This window comes from Hippopotamus amphibius, chromosome 9, assembly GCF_030028045.1.
Source record: "Hippopotamus amphibius kiboko isolate mHipAmp2 chromosome 9, mHipAmp2.hap2, whole genome shotgun sequence".
NCBI lineage: Eukaryota > Metazoa > Chordata > Mammalia > Artiodactyla > Hippopotamidae > Hippopotamus > Hippopotamus amphibius.
This window is the reverse complement of record NC_080194.1, coordinates 22395570-22416158: the sequence shown is the minus strand read 5'-3', so window position 1 is coordinate 22416158 and position 20589 is coordinate 22395570. Positions and strand designations below refer to the sequence as shown.

The 20589-nt window shown below is 35.4% G+C and overlaps 1 protein-coding gene across 2 annotated transcripts in view; it reads left to right on the top strand.

Annotated features, from left to right (window-relative positions):
• The window catches only part of GAS2 (growth arrest specific 2), a 119676-nt gene that overhangs the window by 46252 nt on the left and 52835 nt on the right, over positions 1 to 20589 (top strand). For both annotated transcript variants that reach the window (XM_057695956.1, XM_057695955.1), the window contains exons 5-6: positions 6828 to 6891; positions 15142 to 15283. In XM_057695956.1, the coding sequence (XP_057551939.1) occupies positions 6828 to 6891; positions 15142 to 15283 (206 nt within the window). The remainder of the gene's footprint in view (positions 1 to 6827; positions 6892 to 15141; positions 15284 to 20589) is intronic.

The window sequence follows — 20589 nt, the reverse complement described above, 5'->3', positions numbered from 1 at the left end:
AAAAAATTTTGTCATGAGTCCTAAAATTAATGCTCTTATATGAATTTTTCTAAGGTATTTTAAGCAGAAACTATTTCCTTAAATTAGTGCTATTCTTACATGGAGGATTTATTATTTGTAATTTACTTTAGCCACTGATTTAGAAATTGTTAAGTTGGCTTAATTTTTTCCCCAGAGCTTTGTTTATTTTGCTTTACTTATGTACATTATGGTGAGCTGGAAGATAGAAAAGATAAAAGGATGGGGGAGGGAATATTTGAAAAATGCACAATTTTTTGCTTGCCGTGATTGTGTCAATATCATTATGTTATTGGATGATTATAGGATTTGGAGGCCAGTGACTATTCTTCATCTATTTCTCTGAGAAAGAATCTACTCAGCAAGAAAAGGGTTTGCTATCTGCTGTGCTAGCATGCAAATGTGTGTGATGTGTTTTTTATTTTTATTTTCTGTATTTGTGTTTGCTGTGTGGCACTGTCTTCTTTTGATGCATGACTCTGAAGAGTAGTTTTATACAATTCTTTGTTCTATTGAACATTGGTCAAGCACTGACCTACCTACAGTATTGGTTTGATGTTTCTGCACAAAAGTGAAAAGAATTGTGTGTGGATTTTTAAACATTAACATTTTCTGTTTTATACCTATTGCATCAGAAAAAGAATCTATGCCTGCCTTCCAGTGTTTGATAAATCATCCCTTGTGGTTGTGGTTGTTGCTGTCTGTACTGAGGGCTATAAAAGTATTTTTGTAGAAAAAGCTATATTACTTTTATTAATATTAATGTAGAATAACAATTGCAGGATACCACATCAGCTCTGAGTCTTCATTTTCACATTATTTCTCCCCCAAGAACAATATATTTTAGACTTGGGGTTTTTTTTGACACCTGTTCTTGACTTTATTAGCATCTTAATTCTGAGTTTGAGCTCAGAAACTCCAAATTGAGTTATTTGCCCATATGTCAGAAAAAATGTAGAAGACAGTACAGTGTGGAACCTGGTAGAGAGAACTAAATGTCTCCCAGTATCAAGGACTTGATGGAGTCAGGGTTGAATTAGGAAAGTGGACAGACTTCTAGCTTTTCCAAAATCAAATTTTCACTGTGCAATATTAAATAACAATAGATACATGCTCAATAATGGTAGCCAAGCAGTGCACGTGTGCTATTATATCTACTCTCCCAACAACCACCTTTTTACAATGAAAATCCAGATTAGGACCGAGAGAATTACATAACTTGCCCAATATTAAACAGCTTCTCAATGACCCAGCTAGGGTTTGAATTCAGTTTCATTACCTCCAAAGAGCATGTCCCTGTGCTACGGAATGTTATGCTTTGTATGAATTAATTTTAGAAGTTCATATGATAATTTCAAGTAAAAGGAAAAATGAAATGTAAATGAAAACCAAATTAGAAGAGTCTCTTGACTCCTATTGCTGATCTGAGCAACAGTGACTTAATCCATTAATTTCACAGAAGGTCTGGGTGCTTCAGAGAGACAAAGGGCACTTCTTGCTCTGGGACATTTTTTGACTTAGTGGCAAAGGCAATTAACTACATTTTATTCTATACATCTTTCATCACTGATGAGATTATGAACGAATTCTCCTTGTTTATATGAATTTTATGGATGCTGTATCCTGTTGTAACTGTGAACAGCGATTCTGAGAAATTCGGATACACACGCACACTAAGCATTCATGAGTTTGTGAGGTTTATTTGCGTTCGCCTTCTCTTCTCTTTAGCTTCCCTCAGATCCAGTTTTAAGGCACCTAAATGGCTTTGCTATTTCTAATTGCCTCCTACCTCTAAATGCAAAGATTTCTGCATATGACTTACTGGGAGTAACATGACGTGGAGAGCCATCCCTTCACTTTCGTGGGAGGCATCTTTTGTACCCTGTAGATTCTGGCAAGTAATAAATGCCTGTGATACTGATTAAGGGTTAACCCAATGCACAAATTATTTTTTCTACCATTCATCGTCATCACCACCATCATCACTGTTATCCTCAACATTTCTGGAGCATGTTCCTTATATCAAATCACATTTGAATATTTTAAACCAAAGTAGATATAGAATTATAACTAATATTTATTGTAATAATCACAACATTAATTAATATAATCATTCTCAAGCTTTAATGTGCACATTCATCACCTAGAGAGCTTGTCTAAATGTAAATTTTACTTGATACATCTGGGGTGGGACCCAATAATTTGCATTTTTATCAAGCTCCCAGCTGATACCAATGCTACTGGTCTGTGGGCCATCACTTAAGCAGCAGAGAAGTAAAATTGTTGAGTGCTTATCGTATACCAAATGCCCTTAACCATAAAATTACTTCATAAGAAAGAGCAAGTAGAAGGCAAGTTTTAGAGATGAGAAAATTATGTAACCTGGCCTAGAACCCAGTTCTTCTGATGTCTAGTTTACTGTATCTTCTACTATGTCACTCTTTCTGAGTCTGAGAAACTGTTCTCTGCTCTGGGAAGCTATTAATTTATGATATTTTCACAATTTAATATTCAGTCAAAGTACAGTTTTTTCAAATTTCTTTTAAAATATAAATTTAAAGTACAGTTTCCTTCAAAACCAACATGAATATTATTGCCTCTTATGTATATAAACCAAATAGGTAATGAAATGTTCATGTTTTCATTTTTTGTCCATCTGTTAAAACTTAATATATGTAGCTAAACTGTACATTCATGGTCTAATGCATTTTATCTTTGCAGATTCTATGACATTGAAACTCTACCCCTTGCTTTAGCGGAAGACCTCATTTTCTATTCCTGGAGCTAACAGCATTCCATCTGACATTTGATGCCCATGAGATTTTTATAGAATCTAGGTTATAAGATTGAGTCTCTTGCCACATATTTTTGAATAGGGATCTGTGTTGCTTTTCCCGGAGGTGTTCTGCCTTATACTTTTCTTCCAAACGGTTTTGATTATTTAAAAAGAAGCCTCCAATGATAAAACCTTTTACATAATAATCACCAGTGACTAGACAGCTGTTTATTTGTTTTAAAGAGAATTTGTTCAGAGGAAAGAAAGCAATAGTGATCCCCTCTTCTAACCATAACTCAAAGCAAAAGACCATATTAATGTTGCAATGATAGAGTGAAAAAAGTGTTTCCTACTGTAAACCTCAGTATAAGTAGAAATTTCCTTATATTTTTGAAAAGACAGATCAGTAAAATGTCTTTGAAGGGAGTAGTACATACGACTCAACATAAAGGCTTTAGTTCAAATGCAATACACTAAAAGTTGTCTTTCTAATCATCTTGACAAACACATGCATCCGTATGTGTAGTATATAATCAGCTTAGGTAATTTATTGAAAATGGGCTCATCTAAATTATTTTACTCCCAGAGATGCAGGAAAATTAATGGTAAGATGTTTAGTGTTTCATAAAGTGACATGTTCTAATGTAATTGTTACTTAAGTTTTATACTTAGTACCAACCCATAATAATGATGGGATATTTGCTTTATATCTATCTATATATGCTGGCCAAATTGACCTACTTAACCTTGAATTTGATTAAATTTAGAATTAACTATTTCCGATGTAATATAAATGACAAAATATTCAAAATGCACTCAATATAATTACTGCTTTAAATTATACACATCTATCAATACTAGTTTTTTTAAATTCTGAAATTTCTTCCACGCTTAGTATGGTGTCTTATACATGATAGGTGCACAGGATTAAAATGCTTATAGCAAAAAAAATGAATGTATTAATATTAACTAAGCCAAATGAAGAAAATCTTTAAGCAAATAATTCTCAACAAAAATAATAATAAAGAAAGAAAACTAACCTTGGGAAGTCTTTCCTATGTGCCAAGCACTGGCTAAGAATAACAGTGAATAATATGTTGTTAAATCCACATAAGAAAATTGCAAGATACACACCTTTATTATCCCTCAGAAAACTGAGATTTTATAATCTCCCAGAATAACAGGCTAGTAAATTTTAGAGCTCACACTCAGACATAGATCTTTGTGGCTCGAATCCCATGGCCACTATATTCTTTGCATCTGTTAACTTTAGTTTAGAACTTGCTTGAGTGCAGAAACCAAACACAGTCACCTCTTTTGTATAATGTAGATACTACTTAAAGACTCTTGAATTTAACTCTGTAATAAGGTAAGAGTGTTTGCTTTTACAATTAAATAAACTTTGACAATTTAAATTCTTGCCTTTTCTAAAGACAAGACTAGGTAAGATTTTAGCCTTTATTCAGTTTGTTTATTGTCACACCACTATCATCACAACACAATTGTCATCATCCTTGATATTTTGAGACGTAGTGTTTACTGAGTAATTACTCTGTTCTTGTCATTGTGCTAAGTTATACCCCTCTGCAGATTTAACGCATTCATTACTTACTGGTCATCAAACATGATATTTTTGGCCATTATGGACCAGGCACAATATGCCCAATATTAAAAATGCCATTAACATGTGAGACAATATTATAGGTGTGTTTTTAAGCAATAAAGCAATTGTTTTATTAAAGATAACATTTCCAAGACAACTGGGAAGTAAAACATCATCTTTCTATTATCATTTTCCTAAGAAATGTTTATCTGTCTTAAATTTTATAAGCTGGTTCTGTTAAGGATATAAAAAAGAATCATGCAGTTGCTTTTCAGTTTGCCAAATTGATTTTCTAATGGTTCACGGTAGATTCGATATTTGAGTTTTGGCATGCAAAGGCAGTTCTAAATTGATAGCTGAATACACAATAGCAATACACCTTACATATCACATTGTCTTTCTTATATTACCCACATTATTGTTTTTCTTCAGAATGAATTTTATCTTCCATTGAATCTATCAATATTTACTTCCAATTCTTACATAGTCCTTCCAATTCTTACATAGTATAAGTTGGCTAAAGAATTGTGATAGTTGAGTCAGGTGTTGATTTTTACAGTTGGTGTTGACTGCACATTGGCACAGTTTGGTCAGTTCACTAAAAAATTTCATATTTTAATACTGTTTCCATCACAAAATGCATGAGGTTATATGCAAATCTCCTGGCGCTTTAGCTACTTGCTTCACCCAGCTTTCACTGAAGATGAGAGTATTAGTAGGGCCTTAAACATCTTCCTCTCCTCAGCTTTCATGTACTCCTTTTTCCTGTTTGTTATTTTGTGCCATGGACAGGATTGAAAAAAAAAGTCCAAATCAGAAGAAATTGATCATCTAGACAGGAAGATTGATTTTCATTTGTTTGCTTTTGTTTTGTGATGTTTGTTATTGTTCTCTGAAATTGATGCCTATGTTATATTACTGTCCATAAGTTTCATTGCACTGAAGTTGATTTAATATATCAAAAGTTGTATCATTCAGCCAGAGTTGACTAATGGTACACTTGAAATTGGAGGTAGTAAATATCTTTGTTTTAAGTCCCTTTAGTTAGGAGTAATTTTAGACTTCCCCAACCTAGATTTTATGACAATTCACTAAGCGTTAGCTGAAACTCAAATTTATATTACCAAGAATGGAAATATTCTGTAATTCAGATTTCCCATAACCAATTCTATTTTAATGAGCATTGTCAATGATATTAGAACTTATTTTAAAAGCTTTAAAAGGACATTTTATAACAAGATAATACATTTTTGTTTGTTTAAAGCCAAGTGAAATCATATATTTTTACAATCCAAGTAAATGTATTTTTCTACTCACCACACACTCCCAACAAATTCCATTCTGGTGTCAGTGGCAAATATTGCCATTGCCATAACCTGTGGAGAGAAGGAATTAGATATTTAAGTGGGGGGATAGAATAATGCTGGGAAATTCAATTATTATAAAATTCTATGTTTAAGAATTGAAGCAATATTCCTATTTTTCTTAAAGTTTATCAATAAGCTAGTATTTTCTTTTCTCAGGATATTATATCTATGTAAAGACCATTCTCAATGCAATCTTTTTCCCCCAATATCTGTTGTCTTTATTAGGTACTATATATAATAACATTTTTAAAATTCTCTAATCTTAGTTTAAAAAGAAAAAAGTATAAGCAGTACATACTCTTCTGGTAGGCTCAACAAATGCAAGTATGATTTTCCAACGTTACTGAATGTGTCCAAAGCAACTGGTAATGCAGCTCTATTAAGTAATCAGGTTATATTAGAAAAGAAATGTCAATGCAAAAAACTGTCTTCTAATTCACTCATTTTATGGGCAAAACTGGCTGATGGTATTTATTTGTACATATTTACAAAATTCAGTCAGTTGAAAGTTTTCCTTTCTAAAGTATCATTTAATCAAATTTAATTAGGAGAAGATCAAGTTTCAGAGGGCTCACTTGACATTATTGTTTGGAGGATAACGAAGGACTGTGATGTGTAATTCTTCAATGCTTATTCATTGCATTATTTCTGCTAAAATCTCTGGTGAAGATAAAGTCAGGATTTTTAAAAGACCAGTCTTTGTTTCATAGTCTTATGTTTGCTGTCTGTTTTTAAGTATTCATGATTTATATTGTAATTATAGCTACATGTGTTTCCAGTATTGACTCACAAATATTAACTAATTGAAGAAAATATTTTCAGGGTGGGATGCCTGAGACTCATGGTTTTTGGGAGGGAAGCTGGGCAAAGAGTTTTGAAAACCGCATTAGGATTTTGGTAGAGCTAAGTGTGCTGTGTGATAGGATGGTTTCTGTAAATGTCAGAATGAAGACTAGCTTACTTACTGGGACCATAGAGGTTGAGGGGATCAAGCCTGTTCCCCACTGAGCTGCTTTACAATCCTTTCTATTGTAAAGGTGTCCACCTTTGTCTTGTCTTTCAGTCCTCCACAAGCAACCCAGAGAAGTGTGTCTCTGTTTGCTAGAGCTTGGCCGGATTGCAGCCAGGTAAGTGGTACTACTGCCACTATGTAATACGTGGGCCGTCTCAGCATCGAAGCAGCTGAGAAGCTTGCTGGCTTTTCACTGCTGATATTTAAGCTAGGTGTTGAGAAGCAACTCCTTCAAATATGATCAGTACGAGCATCTCAAGAGCAATTGTTCGAACTAAAAGTGGGCTACCAATATTCTTAACATCATGGCCTTATTGTCAAAGTCACTATGTTTAAGCATTTTCTAAATACCCCTCAGTTGAATACATTTTCCTTTCAACTCTTTCTTGAGAGGCTGGGGAGGACCTTGTACATGAAGTTGTATGTGACAATTACGCTTTCCTTAGGGGAAAGTCTATGCCCGTTACGCTCTCTCTTTCCCAACTCCTTCACTCCTCTCTTCCTGTTTAGTCTTTAATAATTTTCAGCCTCCTCTTTTGTTCCTTTTCCCTCATTTTCCCCCTTTAACAGCTCATTCCTCAACTGTTTAGGTTTCCACTCCTGAGTGGATGGCTAGTTTTAAAATTATTCTCCAAATAGTTATCCAAAATTTAAAATTATTGGAAAAAGACATAGAATATTGTCCTTCATATGTAGAGACATCTTTAGAATCTTCTTGTAGAAAAGAAAAACAAGTAATCATAGAAATCATAATCGTAGCTAAATAAGCAGGCGAAGGGACTTTATTAGCTCAGCTGACTTGATTTGGTGTCATGTCTTCTTTATTATATTGGAAATCATCAGACAAGGCTTCTGACAGTTTTATAAAGCCCAAAGAATTATAAATGAAGATATAAATGTTTGAATAAGTCTTGATGCAAAATAAAACTTTGTAATTAATTAGAAGATGTTTTCTCATCCAGATCTAGGTTTACTTCTAGCATTGAGAGCAGATGAATCAATAAGATAAAGTACGAGCTTGCTCTGAATGTTAATTCTCAAAGGGAAAGCTATAAAGAAAATTAAAAGAAAATACAAGGTGTGCATATCAGCAAATTATAGCAATGGGTAGAAAACTTGCTGCCAATGAACAGGCCTTTTTTTGATCCAATGGAAAATTAACCGTAATAAGAAGAAGTAACCCCAAGCTTTTTAAACATCATAGTCAACATAATCTTAACATATTGTTCATCAGGTGTGAATTTTATTTTATCGTAATAATTGGATGAGGGAAAGATTGTTTTAATTTAAAAAATGGAATTAAATAAGGATGAGGCTCCACTCAATAAGGAGTAAAAAAATCAATTTGAGACGTTTAGGGATGTCGCCACTTTCTCCCACACCTTTCCCAGATGTATTGTGTGAGAGCCGCTAGAGAGGGTCCCCTCGTCTTCTGACCACTCGGGTCTGTGCTACTCAGGCATAGTTCCTAGTATCTGCCTGTTTCTTAGGACCCTGTTCCCCTTCAATGCTGTCACTTTCTTGGGGTTCTGAGAGGGAGCAAGACACAGGTACCTGTTGCTTCTAGGACTCTGCTAAGCCACTCCTCTACCATGCTCACACCATCTGGCCTGCAGGACAAACAGCTCTGAGTCAAAGGACTCAGCCTTAAGTCCTTGGGTTCAGCAGATACGCCCTAAGACAGGTGGCATTTAAAATACAAGAGGGAGGAATACACACAAAGTAAAATCTCTGTAAATGAGCTGCTGCCCCTGAAATGCTAGAGTAGAAGAAAGATTGTCTAGAGTTCCCACGTAATAGAAGATTAGGCAGAAGACTTTTTGTTTACTTGTTTATTTTAATTATATCATTAGAATATTTTGAAATGCCAGATTCCATTTTGGTGCTTTGATAACCTAAATATGTGGATCAAATAGGCATCATGATTCTGATCGTGATTCTGAAAGTTGTGATACAGAGAAAAAGAAGGAGGAGCACTATCTACAGAATTAGCTGGAGCTGTCATTTTCCTCTTGTTTAGTGTACATTATTTGCCTATTTTCTGGATTTATTTTATTTTTTGTGATCATACTCTCTATTACCTGAACACCCTGTTAGGAATCCTGCTGAACTAAACATTTTAACTATGACCGAGTCATCAAAGGAGAAGGCATGCTACCCAATGACAAAATCCCCTTAGAATCACCTTTCCTCCAGCTCTGAGTCTGGCATGAATTGCCCTTTGCCATGGTATATGAAATAAATTAATGTCTTGGTTAATGAAGGGGAATCATAATGCCCTGGTCAATTTGCAGGTGAAGGATTATATAAAGAGTTTTGTGTGTGTTTTTCCCAAAATGTTTTAAAATTGAGATTCTGGGTTGCTCCATTTCTTTTTTTCTTTAAGCCACTTTATTGAGATATGATTGACATACAAAAAGCTGTACATATTTAATGCAAACAACTTGATGAGTCTGGATATAAGTGTACATCTATGAAACCATCACCACGATCTGTAAACATATCTATCACGTCCAGAATTTTCCTCTGCCTTCTTCATTGCCATCATCATTATTATTGATAAGAATAGGTGGCTCTATTTCTGACCACGCTCTATGACCATGTGTACTGATAAAAGCAGAAATTATTCACATTACAAAAAGAAAATTGCTGATTTCACAAAGCAGTGATCTAAGGATTAAGACAACACATTACAATATTCAATTTGTAAATTTTGCTTTTTATCTTCTTCACCTACTTGAGTGATGTGAAGTGTGGCACACTTAACCACGAAAAAGAAAAAATATGCTAAGAGATTATTCATGGCATTACTTTTGTGTGCAGCATAAGGTGAAACAGGTGAATACCAAATGGATAGGTTGACCATTTATGTATAAATGTCTACTTAAGTTTCTCTCTGTACACAATTGAAGATTTTATTAAAATTTTAATGGAAGTTAAATTATACTTTAGAAACAGTAACCCAGTAAACCCAAACATCACTACCTTAACCCTGTGTTGAAGTGTAATTGGTGAAGGAAAGAAGAGAAATTCATCATTCCCATCTTATTTTACTCCTAAATTTTTCTTTAGATATGTTAAACCTTTATCTACATCATTGCATGTGTGCTTCCTCCTCCCTGTACTCTCCTATGGAGTTGAATTAAGACAGTGTTATTAAATTATTGAATTGACAGCATTAGCCAAAACCAGGAGTGACATTTGGAGAACTCTCAAGAATCACAACATTAATTTGTACACACAACAGATGAGGTTTGACCAAAACAAAATCCCAATACAACCTTGTGAATTTTGTGTTTTTCCCACTGATAGATGATGCTTCTTTATATTTGATTCTAAACACTTATTTCTCAAAATTACATAAATGTCATCTTAAAAGCATCAACATCACTTTAGAAATGACTCACTAAATGTTTCTAATTCTCTGCCATATTCTCTTGCCTGGGAACACTCTGTGAAGCTCCTTTGAGAGCTGTGGGCTTCTCTGAGTTCTGAGATGGGAGAAGGAGACCATTTATTTTTGTTCTCATGGGTAAAACTTCCTTTTATTTTCAACCAAATAGAGCCATCATCACTGGAGAGTGAAATCCCTCTGTTAACATTTCAGAAAGGATGTCAGTTTCTGTGTGTGAAATATGCATGTTTGCCTTCTGCAAAATAGAACACTTAGCAAAAACAGGTCAATAAAACCTCAAAGATCTTTTTTAATGAGAGTGCTTTGATATTCATTGTTTAAAAAAAAGTTACTATGAATTCAACCTTTTTTAAGACTGCAGAATTGATTAGCTTTATGATAAAAGTGAAAAAAAACCTTGATATTTTGCTTTGGGGCTATGGTGACTAGTCAACATCAGAGGGAAGCTTTTTATATTTTTATTTTTGAGTGCTTTCTTCATTTCAAACAAAATTTATGACCATTCTAAAGAAATAAACTTTGTGAATATTTTTGTTAGTCTCCTGTTTTAATCCATGCCCTAATGAAATGTTACTTAAAAGAAAATATTCTTATACAAAGCTTATTAATAACTCATTCTATTTAAAGAGCTTAACTCTGACTGCCAAGAATAAAATTTATTTTCATATGGGTGAAATTTCCATCCAAATTTAAATCTATCTTTAAATAACTTTAAAACAGAATTAAAAATGGCACAAAATCTATCTTTCAAGAATCTGTAAGCTATCTGTTATATGCCTTAACAAGAGGGAATTTCTAACCTTATCCCTCCAACTCTAGTAAAATAGGCCCCAGATGTCTTTCTTTGAAAATTATAGTCTAGTAAATAGTTTGAGTAAATTTTCTAGTTCAGGGCTTAGTTTGGGGGCTCAATTATTTCATCTAGACCAATCTCAAAAGTTACCTCCTGTGCTAGAAAAATGAAAAGTCCATTTCTAAGATCTCATCATAAAGTTATTAACCATAAGACCCTTTCCCTAGCACTTTGCATTTTTTAAATGAGACCAAAAAAAAAATGATAATCTGACATTGTCCTTTCAGTGTTCTCCCTACTTTCATATTACTGGGGTATGCAGATGCAAAGATTTGGTTTTAGCAGATTCAACTTTCTTCCTACATTTAGTTGACCCTTATTTAGTCTGAAAACAGCAGTTGCCCCTTCTCTCGCAAAGCTTTGAAATCTTGTAGTTGGACAAGAAGAGAAAACAGTATAATTTTTTGAAAACCTCAGAGACAAAATCAAAGTGTAGAGTAGTATAGAGTTAATCATGGAAACCAGAATGAAGCAGCCTTTTGGAGAGCAGAAAAAAAGACCTATTGGTGACTAAGTTGGCTTTAGGTGCCAGCCCCCAACTCAAGGGGAATTTCATGATTTACAGCCTGTTGACATCTCCAGACAGACAGGAAACCAATGAATCGTATTTAAGTGTGTATTTCAGGATTGGCTGACTGTACCTTAGGCAGCTTGAAGTATTCAAAAGCCAATGTAAGCAGAGATTTGGGGCTTAGTGTTGATTTTCTATGTTCAGTGGCATAGCTAATTTTCAGCATTCCCAGATAAAGAAAAATCTCCAGGGCAAAATTTTCCACGAATGACTTTGTTACTAACTTCATTCAAACTTTGTTTTGTATCAGACGTGGAGTGGAGCCTGTTGTTACCTTAATAACGTACTTATTATTATTTCACTTTGTTAAAAAAACAAGAAAAAAATTGTGCAACTCAACCAACCTGTTCCTGAAAGGTGGCATGAATCCAGCTACCATTACAAATGAAGTCATATTTTCCATTTCACCTAATTTATACTTTCAAATATGATGTTTTCATTTATGATTGACTTTTAATTGGCTGTGAATTTTAGTGTGTTAAATTCCTCTAGCTGTACTTCCCAGTTTATGTTATTCTCTTAAGAATATTAAATGTAACAAAATGTTATACCTTGTTGGAACTAAGAATTTAAATAAATCTAGAGGGATTAAAAAGGGTTGCCTGTTGAAATTCATCCAGCAAGTTAGTAGCAAAGGTGATTTTATAACCTGTTCTGCTATGCTCTAACACTGAGATATTCCTGCCATCCTACAATTCTAGGAAAATTAATTAAAGAAAGCCTATAGTGAGTTTTTTGTAAAGGGTACAAACAATAGTAATAATATAACAGTAGTAATAAATAAGACTACATATTAATTTTGAGGCTGTTTCATTATTTCATTGAGTGGTATAATGTATTTTAAAAAATTAAAACTTTGGCAAAAGGACCTCAGTGCTGCAGTTCCCTGGTTGTGTAAGCTTTGTTACATCAGTTATCAACAACCATCTCAGAGGTGGTGCCCTGTGACAGACACTGTACTGGGTGTGTGACGGATACTGTTTTGGGTTTTCTTTTTAAACATTTAGTTAATTAATTAATTAATTTTTGGCTGTGTTGGGTCTTCGTTGCTGCACATGAGCTTTCTCTAGTTGCGGTGAGCAGGGGATACTCTTCACTGCGATGTACGGACTTCTCATGGCGGTGGCTTCTCTGGTTGCAGAGCATGGGCTCTAGGCGCGACGGCTTCAGTAGTTGTGGCACGTGGGCTCAGTAGTTGTGGCGCACGGGCTTAGTTGCTCCATGGCTTGTAGGATCTTTCCGGACCAGGGCTCGAACCCATGTCCCCTGCATTGGCAGGCGAATTCTTAACCACTGCGCCACCAGGGAAGTCTCAGATACTGTTTTAATTCCTTCTAACTATATTAAAACACAGGGATCAGAATTTCCATTTTACAGTGAAATAAAACTGCAGCTCAGAAATAATGTACATCAAGATGTGCAAATGTTCCAGACACATGGAAGACGTTCAGTAACAGTTGCCCTTTTAACTTTCTTCTTCCTCCTTCCTTCCCTCCCTCCCTCTCTCTCTCTCCCTCGCCTGCTCCATCAGGCCTCTAGGGCAGGCCACTTTCATCTCTGTTTTCCTGATAGAAAACAGACTCGTAGAGGTTAAGTGATTTGTTAAATTTAAAGAGTAGGTTAATGGCATAGTTAGCTGTCTGCCTCAAGGAAGAATGATACCCAAATCTCCAGGTGAATATTGTTGGTACTTGTCAACAGTAATGAGATGCTGGGTTAAGTGTAATTAATGAGTACTAGAAAGTTAAAAATGTATTTTAGTTTTGAATAGGGTTTAAAGTCTTCTAGAAAACCATTTTTGGGGGGTAAAGGATTTATTTACATTAAATGTTGATATGTTTTGTTAAAGTGATATGCATTGAAAGATCCAAAACACTGAAATCTAATTTATCTTTGGAACTGGAATTCATTGTTATATGAGAATACAGAAATTTTTATTTTCTTTCAAACAGTAGCTATTAAGTATCTGTTGTGTACCAGGATCTACACTAGCTGCTGGAGTTGCTGTGAATCAAACAGTGGTCCCTACTGTTGTAGAATCTGCAGTCTATTGCATGTTTCTACAAATGTCCTGTTAACTGGCTAATCTGTATAAAAGGTTTGAAATGTGACAAATAGCGCCTAAAGTCTTTTAGCTAATGATTTATGTCACTAAAAATTACTCTGTTCACTAGAGGCAGTTATCAAAACAGCAATTATTATTTGAGTTGTGCCAGCTTAAACTGTTTTGTACTGAATTCTGATATAAATTTTCCAGCTCGCAAAGGGTGCCTGACGTGTGTGACAGTGTCAGTTAAAATAAGAAACCATTAGGACAGGATGACTACAATCTAAGCATTTACATTTAATGATGTTTTAATATACTATCCACTCACTCTAAAGTAGTAGACATATTGCCAACATATTTATTCTCTCTATATAGATTGTGTACTTTGTAGGTAATCCATAGCCTATTTTTTTAAATTTCCAAGTGACTTTTCCTCTTCTTTCTAACATGATCACCTGATTAAAATGGCAGAGAAAATCTGAAGTCAGAAAACCTTTATTTGCATCTTTGTCCTATTCCTAGCTAATTCTATATTTCCTCTGGATCTGTTTTATTTATTCTGTAAAAATGAAAGGGTATAACTACATGAACCCAAAGATCCTTCCCAATTCTCAAATTCTGGAATTATCTTTGGCCTCCTTCACCTAGGTACAATTGATATACATCTAGGAAATCAAACCAAACTTAAATTTAGCCTAAGAAAAATATGGGAGATTAGAATGCTCTTAACAACTACATCTCTGTCTTTGAACTGCTGTGGCTTTTATAATTTACAACACAATTTTTAACATATTGTCATTCTAAATTATTTTTGTTTATTCATTTTCTTTCTCAGTAATACTGTGCATGCTTTCATTATGTTGTTCTTAAGAGAATAACCTATGATACTGTATTACCCATTCTACATTTTTTCTGGGTCCATAAAGATATACGGTTGAGTGAATTTCTTCTCTGTTAATTCATTTAAGGATATTTATTTGGGGAAATTGCTGTTTTCAACTTGACTCTGACTCTCTGATTTTATTTCCATTTTTAACAAGCTTATATTCAAAATAGGAGCTCAATTACAGCACTGATATCATTAAAGCTAGTAAATCTGAAAGCTGAAGATGAAATTAACATGGTAATTCATGTTATTGACTCTAATATATTACATGGAGTATTTTAATTTATTTTTAGTATGTTATTATGTATCTATTCATTTATATGTTCTTTTAGAGATATAAACATATATGTGTCTACGTATGTAACTGTATATATTTATATGTATGGGGGTATGTGTGTGTGTGTGTGTGTGTGTTTCCCTGCTTAAAAGCATGCCAGTTTAAGAACATACTATTTCAATGCCAGAAAAAAGTTAATGTTTTTTTGAAAAGTTAGCAGTTTTGTCCTATGGCGTTCATAATTGAATGCAACATATGGCAAGTGTATCATTATTACAACTTATGTATATGTATTGACCTGGTGTCTTTTAAAAAGGTATGGTGTGGAGCCTCCTGGTTTGATAAAATTGGAAAAAGAAATTGAACAAGAAGAAACACTCTCTGCCCCTTCTCCTTCACCTTCTCCTTCATCAAAGTCTTCTGGAAAAAAGAGTACGGGCAACTTACTGGATGATGCGGTAAGTAAAATTGGTCAGGTTTCTTATCAGCACTTGGTCTTTTTTGAACTTCAAAACTCATACTGTACAATCTCCTATCAGTCTAACATTTACCTATTCCAATATTATTGAAATTTATTTTAAAATCCTATGAGGAATTTTATAGTCCTGCAATTCATTTTGAGATTCAGAACCGAGTCACTTACTTAAAATGTGTCACTGAATTCTGCTGAGTAGTATCTAAAACTTTAGGATAATAAGTCCACCTCCTAAGAACTGTCTTCGAAAACACTTAAGCCTTGATAATATTGGTTCCTGTTTCCTTATTCATTAGTAAGGAGCCTGAGGCATGGGACTTGAGGGCTTTTAAGGACAGAAAAGCAAAATACCATGGAGAAGATAGCTGCCCTTTACTGACTGCCTGCTCTGGGCTGGGGTCTACCAGTATTGTTCAAGTTCTCTTGTTATCTGTAGGGCAGGTTTCTTATTCAGGAAGCTGAGACTTGAAGTTGAATTACCTGCTGAGAGGACTAGAGGAACTTAGATTCCAACCTAATTTTGTCTAACTCTCTGAGGTCACCATCCCTCAGAGTCCTTGAGTCACTGTCTTTGGCAGATTAGGACATATTTTCATTATACCCTCATAATTACAGAAAGTGGATTCTGGGTATAACAGCACACAGGATGAAATAAAATTCTCTGGCTACTTCTGTTCTCTCTTAAGTAGTTCTTGGTTATAAGTACTGTGCTATGTGTGTGCATTTACTTCCCAGGACATATGTTTTGAGTGTAAATGTCAAAACTGCCTATGGATTTAAAAAAAATGGAAACCTTGGGGATGTCAGACTGAAGTATGTCTCACACACACAGGGAGAGTTCTTAGAAACTAACACCAACCATAGTACCATTTACAAGGAACAGGCCAGACTGAAAAGGACAGCTGGACTGTAGCTGAGAGTTTCTTTCCCAAAGGTCTGAGCTGAAAAGAGTGAGGGAAATGGCCGATTGGTACTGTAGGATGCAGAAAGAAAGATTCCTCCATCTTTTGCTTTCTTCCATGTGACATTATAACCTATATTGCAAATTTAGAAGATCAGAAATATAACAATTTGTCTGACAGATTGAGAATTCCCATTTCTCTAAGGGCAACACATAAATTTAGCCCATCAAGATATCTTATTTAATACCAATTTAATTTATTTTCATAAATTTAATTTATTTCTGAGTTCAATCCACTCAGAAATAAAAGGATAGGCAGGGCATTTTAATATAATGCACCTAAAAGGATTTTAAAGTCACAGGAACGTTTTTAAGTGTTGTCACATGCCTTATGTCCTACAATTTTATTTTTATTTTGTAAGAAAATTGAATAACACTGTATTAATATTATAGTAGATAATGGTGCATTATTTATATATTGATGAGAACAATTTTTTCTTCTCTCTCAATTATACTTTTTTGATTAGGCTTACTTTAGAGTAAGAACTTCCTTTTAGTCTTTCTCTTCAAAAAGTGTTTTTCTGGGGCTACTGTGCTTGATCTTAGTCCTTGTTCTCTCAGCTGTTACCTCCATTCACTTTCTTTAATGCATTAGAATCAGAGGTCTGGCCAGCGTCCCCTTAACCTCCTAATGAATGAAGTACTGAATCAAATTAATTTCTTTAGTCCTCAAATTATGAGACCACTTTCTGGTGTTTGACACCATTGACCACTCTGTTCTTGAAATTCTTCTCCACGAACATTATTGCTACCAGAATGATCAACCCAAATGCAACTCAGAACTGATTAAAGTTACACAGGGTCTCTCTATAACATCCAGGGTAAAGCCCAAACTCATGTATGTGTCACCTAAGCCCTCCATGTTCTGGTCCATTTTGTCTTTCCCATCCTTTTTGCCCTCTGGATTCATTCTTGTATTGTGATATATCTATTGTAAATCTGTCCTCTAATCCCAGACCCCCAAGGATATTTTATATCATGTTTTTCCTCGCTTGCTTTCCTTACCCTACCTCTGCCTACTCATCTTGAAATCTGCTTTTAGACACCTGTTCATCTTCTAAAATTCAGGTTGTGTGGCCTTCTATAGAAAGCTTTTCTTGGCATCTCTCATCCCAGGTAAAATTGACAAATTTGTCCTTGGTACCTCAAGTATTTTTATATATTTAATGAAGTGTTTACTGTATTGGGCAAAAATACCTTTTCTTCTCTAGGTACTGTCCTTGTTCTCAAAGACAAGGACCATGTTTTATTCAGCTGTATCTAGTGCCATGCTTATTGGATAATTATTAATGTGGGTAATCAAAGTTTTAAAAAGAGTCTCCTTTTTTCTCTTTATCTGGAATGTCCATGTGCTCTGGAAATATGTGCACTTCTCAACTCTGCTATAGCTTTGCAGAGAGTGGAGACATTGCCCCTTGAAGCCTGGGAAAAGTAGCTAGAATGGTTCCCTTTCTTCACCAGCTTGTCTTGCATATGGCCATCCCTCATCCTTGAGAAGGGGAGGAAAAGGACAGGAGGGAGAAGGTGGTGAAACAACTATGAATGGGATTTTGGAAAAGTTTTACCAATACTCCGGTTCAGAAGAGGTAGATGAGATAGGGACTCTCTTCAAAATGGCAAGACTGTCACTCTGTGGTTGCTCTTCCCTACTCCAAGTTCTGTTCTCTCAGCTGGAAACAATGAAGGGGATTTCAGAGAAGCTTGAAACTCCCTTTAAAGTTAATCAGAGTTTGGGAACATAACCATCTGTATAGGGAAGGGGTTTTCATTGAATGCAGGAAATGTGCTAAGTGGATATTTCTGTACTGCTGCCAGCTAGAGTACTATGTTCACAGTCTTCAAAGCAGCGTTTCTCAAAGAATGTTTAATCAAACACTCACATCACCAGATGGCCCACGGGAAAAAGAATTCCACGGTTAGGCTAGTTTGAGAAATACAGCTTACTGCAGTCCCTACCTAGAGTTTGGCAATGCATTCTGGCATACCAAAGGCACTAGTGAGTTCCATAAAAAAATTGTGTTTAGCCTGGAATTTTCCATACTTATTTGGCCACAGAAGCCTCTTACAGTCGCCTTCATTCTACATTGGGGAAATTGCACTGAAATATTTGCATTCTGTTTAAGTGATAGTTTTTCACTGAGTGTTTTATTTCAGGGGCAGTGGAACAGAGAGAAAAACCATTTGAACCTCACTAATGGTTTACATCAGAGCTTCATATGTCAAATATAAAAGGAAATAGTTCCTATGGCAACAGCTTTACTGCATATGAGGCCTATACAGCCGTTAGGGAGTTGAAATTCATATACTCCAACATGTGCTTTAGAATAGGGATATAAAATATTGCTTGCAAAGTGCTTGTGTTTAGTTAATACCATTGGCAATTTCTACTCTAGCAAAGTTATTATTTATATCACAAAAAAACAGAAAAGAAAAGAAGGAGAATAAAGAAGAGGAGTAAAGAAGAAAAAGAAAAAATGGAGAATAAAGAAAAAAGAAAGAGATGCAGACCTATGCTAAGATGTCACATTTGAGTGAACAGTTTCAGCAGTAACTGCCAGTTCTGAAACTTTCAATGCATCCTCACATTTCTTTGTTTGCTAGTTAGGAGAACTGTGGAAAATTGAAAAAAATAGGTGACCTTTTATGTGGATAATACATCCCACCTTCTTTTATCAAGCAAGACACCATAAGAGAAACACAGTGGAGTCCATTCGGATTAACTTATTCCCCAGATGTCCTGATGGAGTGATTCAGCTGTGATAAAATGGTGGGGTCAGCTTTAGTTCCCTCGTGTTGAGCCTGTTCCCACACAATGAGTTGAATACAGTTCTAAGAAACCATTCTTACTTTCTTCCTCTTCTCCATCAACTTCCTCAGTCTGAGGATGAGCGATAGTATAATTCTGAGTAATCAGGCTCCTCTTGAAATCCCATTTTAGCAGAAAGCTGGCTGGGTTCCTGGCCAAAAAACAGAACACCTGCCAGACTGACTTATCCCAAGGTAATGTAAGAAGCACAGATGTCATCAGTCTCTGTTTACTTAACAATATATTTCCACTACCCACAGTCTGGCCTTGTCTCTTCCATTTCGGCCTCCACCTCTCACACAACTACACAAAAGCCCTTGATTTTAAAAAACAGGTATATTTTTAAAGCTTAGGGAGGCATTAGAGAAGGACAGGCCACTTGAGAAAGTGTTTCTTGTATTTTATTTCATTTGATACCAGTAGTTTCTGTATTTTGTCTAAAAACACTTCAAGATGGAAATACTTTCCATACATACTTGTGATTGTCATTTCTTAGCAGAGGAACCACTTGAACACCAATTTACCGTCTGCTCAATGACTATGTCACGGTAAAGCTGTGCCAGGCACGACTCTCCTAAAGTTTGGGCCATGTGCTTTTATGATGTTGATTGATGAATTCATCTTCAGCATAACCAAAGTCCTTCTCCCTCCTTCCCTCCCTCCTTCCTTCATTCCTTCTTTTCTCATGCGATTGTTGTGGTATTAAGGAAGACTGTATAGCTTCTAGCAATGATATGCAATAAACACAATTTATATATGTACACATTTATATTTTTAAAATATATTTATAAATACATATAGAAAGAGACACACAAAGGAATACTTACAACACTTTTTTTTTTTTAATTGGCTGCACTGGGCCTTTGTTGCTGCATGTGGGCTTTCTCTAGCTGCGGCAAGCGGGGTCTACTCTTTGTTGCAGTGTGCAGGCTTCACTTGTTGCGGGAGCACAGGCTCTAGGCACATGGGCTTCAGTAGTTGTGGCTCGTGGGCTCTAGAGAATAGGCTCAATAGTTGTGGCGCATGGGCTTAGTTGCTCCGTGGCATGCAGAATCTTCATGGAGCAGGGATCAAACCCATGTCCCCTGCACTGGCAGGCGGATTCTTAACCACTGCACCACCAGGGAAGTCCCAACACCTTTAACACTTAAAATAGCACACCTTCATTGGTCCTGTGACGTCCCCCCCACCCCAGAATGTGGTTCTGCATTATGGAAGGGAATTTTATACTTCTATTATCACCATCTTGTTCAAGAATATCCCTTCAAAAAATTCCTAGGTATAGAATCCTATTAATACTGGGGGGTGGGTGGATATATCTATGGCCCAAATGTCATATGGTAGGAAAAATTCAGAATTCAAAGACATGGGCCTAATCACTAATGTAACGATGTTAGGCATTTTCCTCACTTTTTCAATGGAAGCCATCTCTAAAATTCTTTAAATCCGGTCTTAATCTGTCACACTAATTCCCTCCTGTGTTCTGTTTAGGCCCCTGTGCTTATTTATCCATTTATTTATT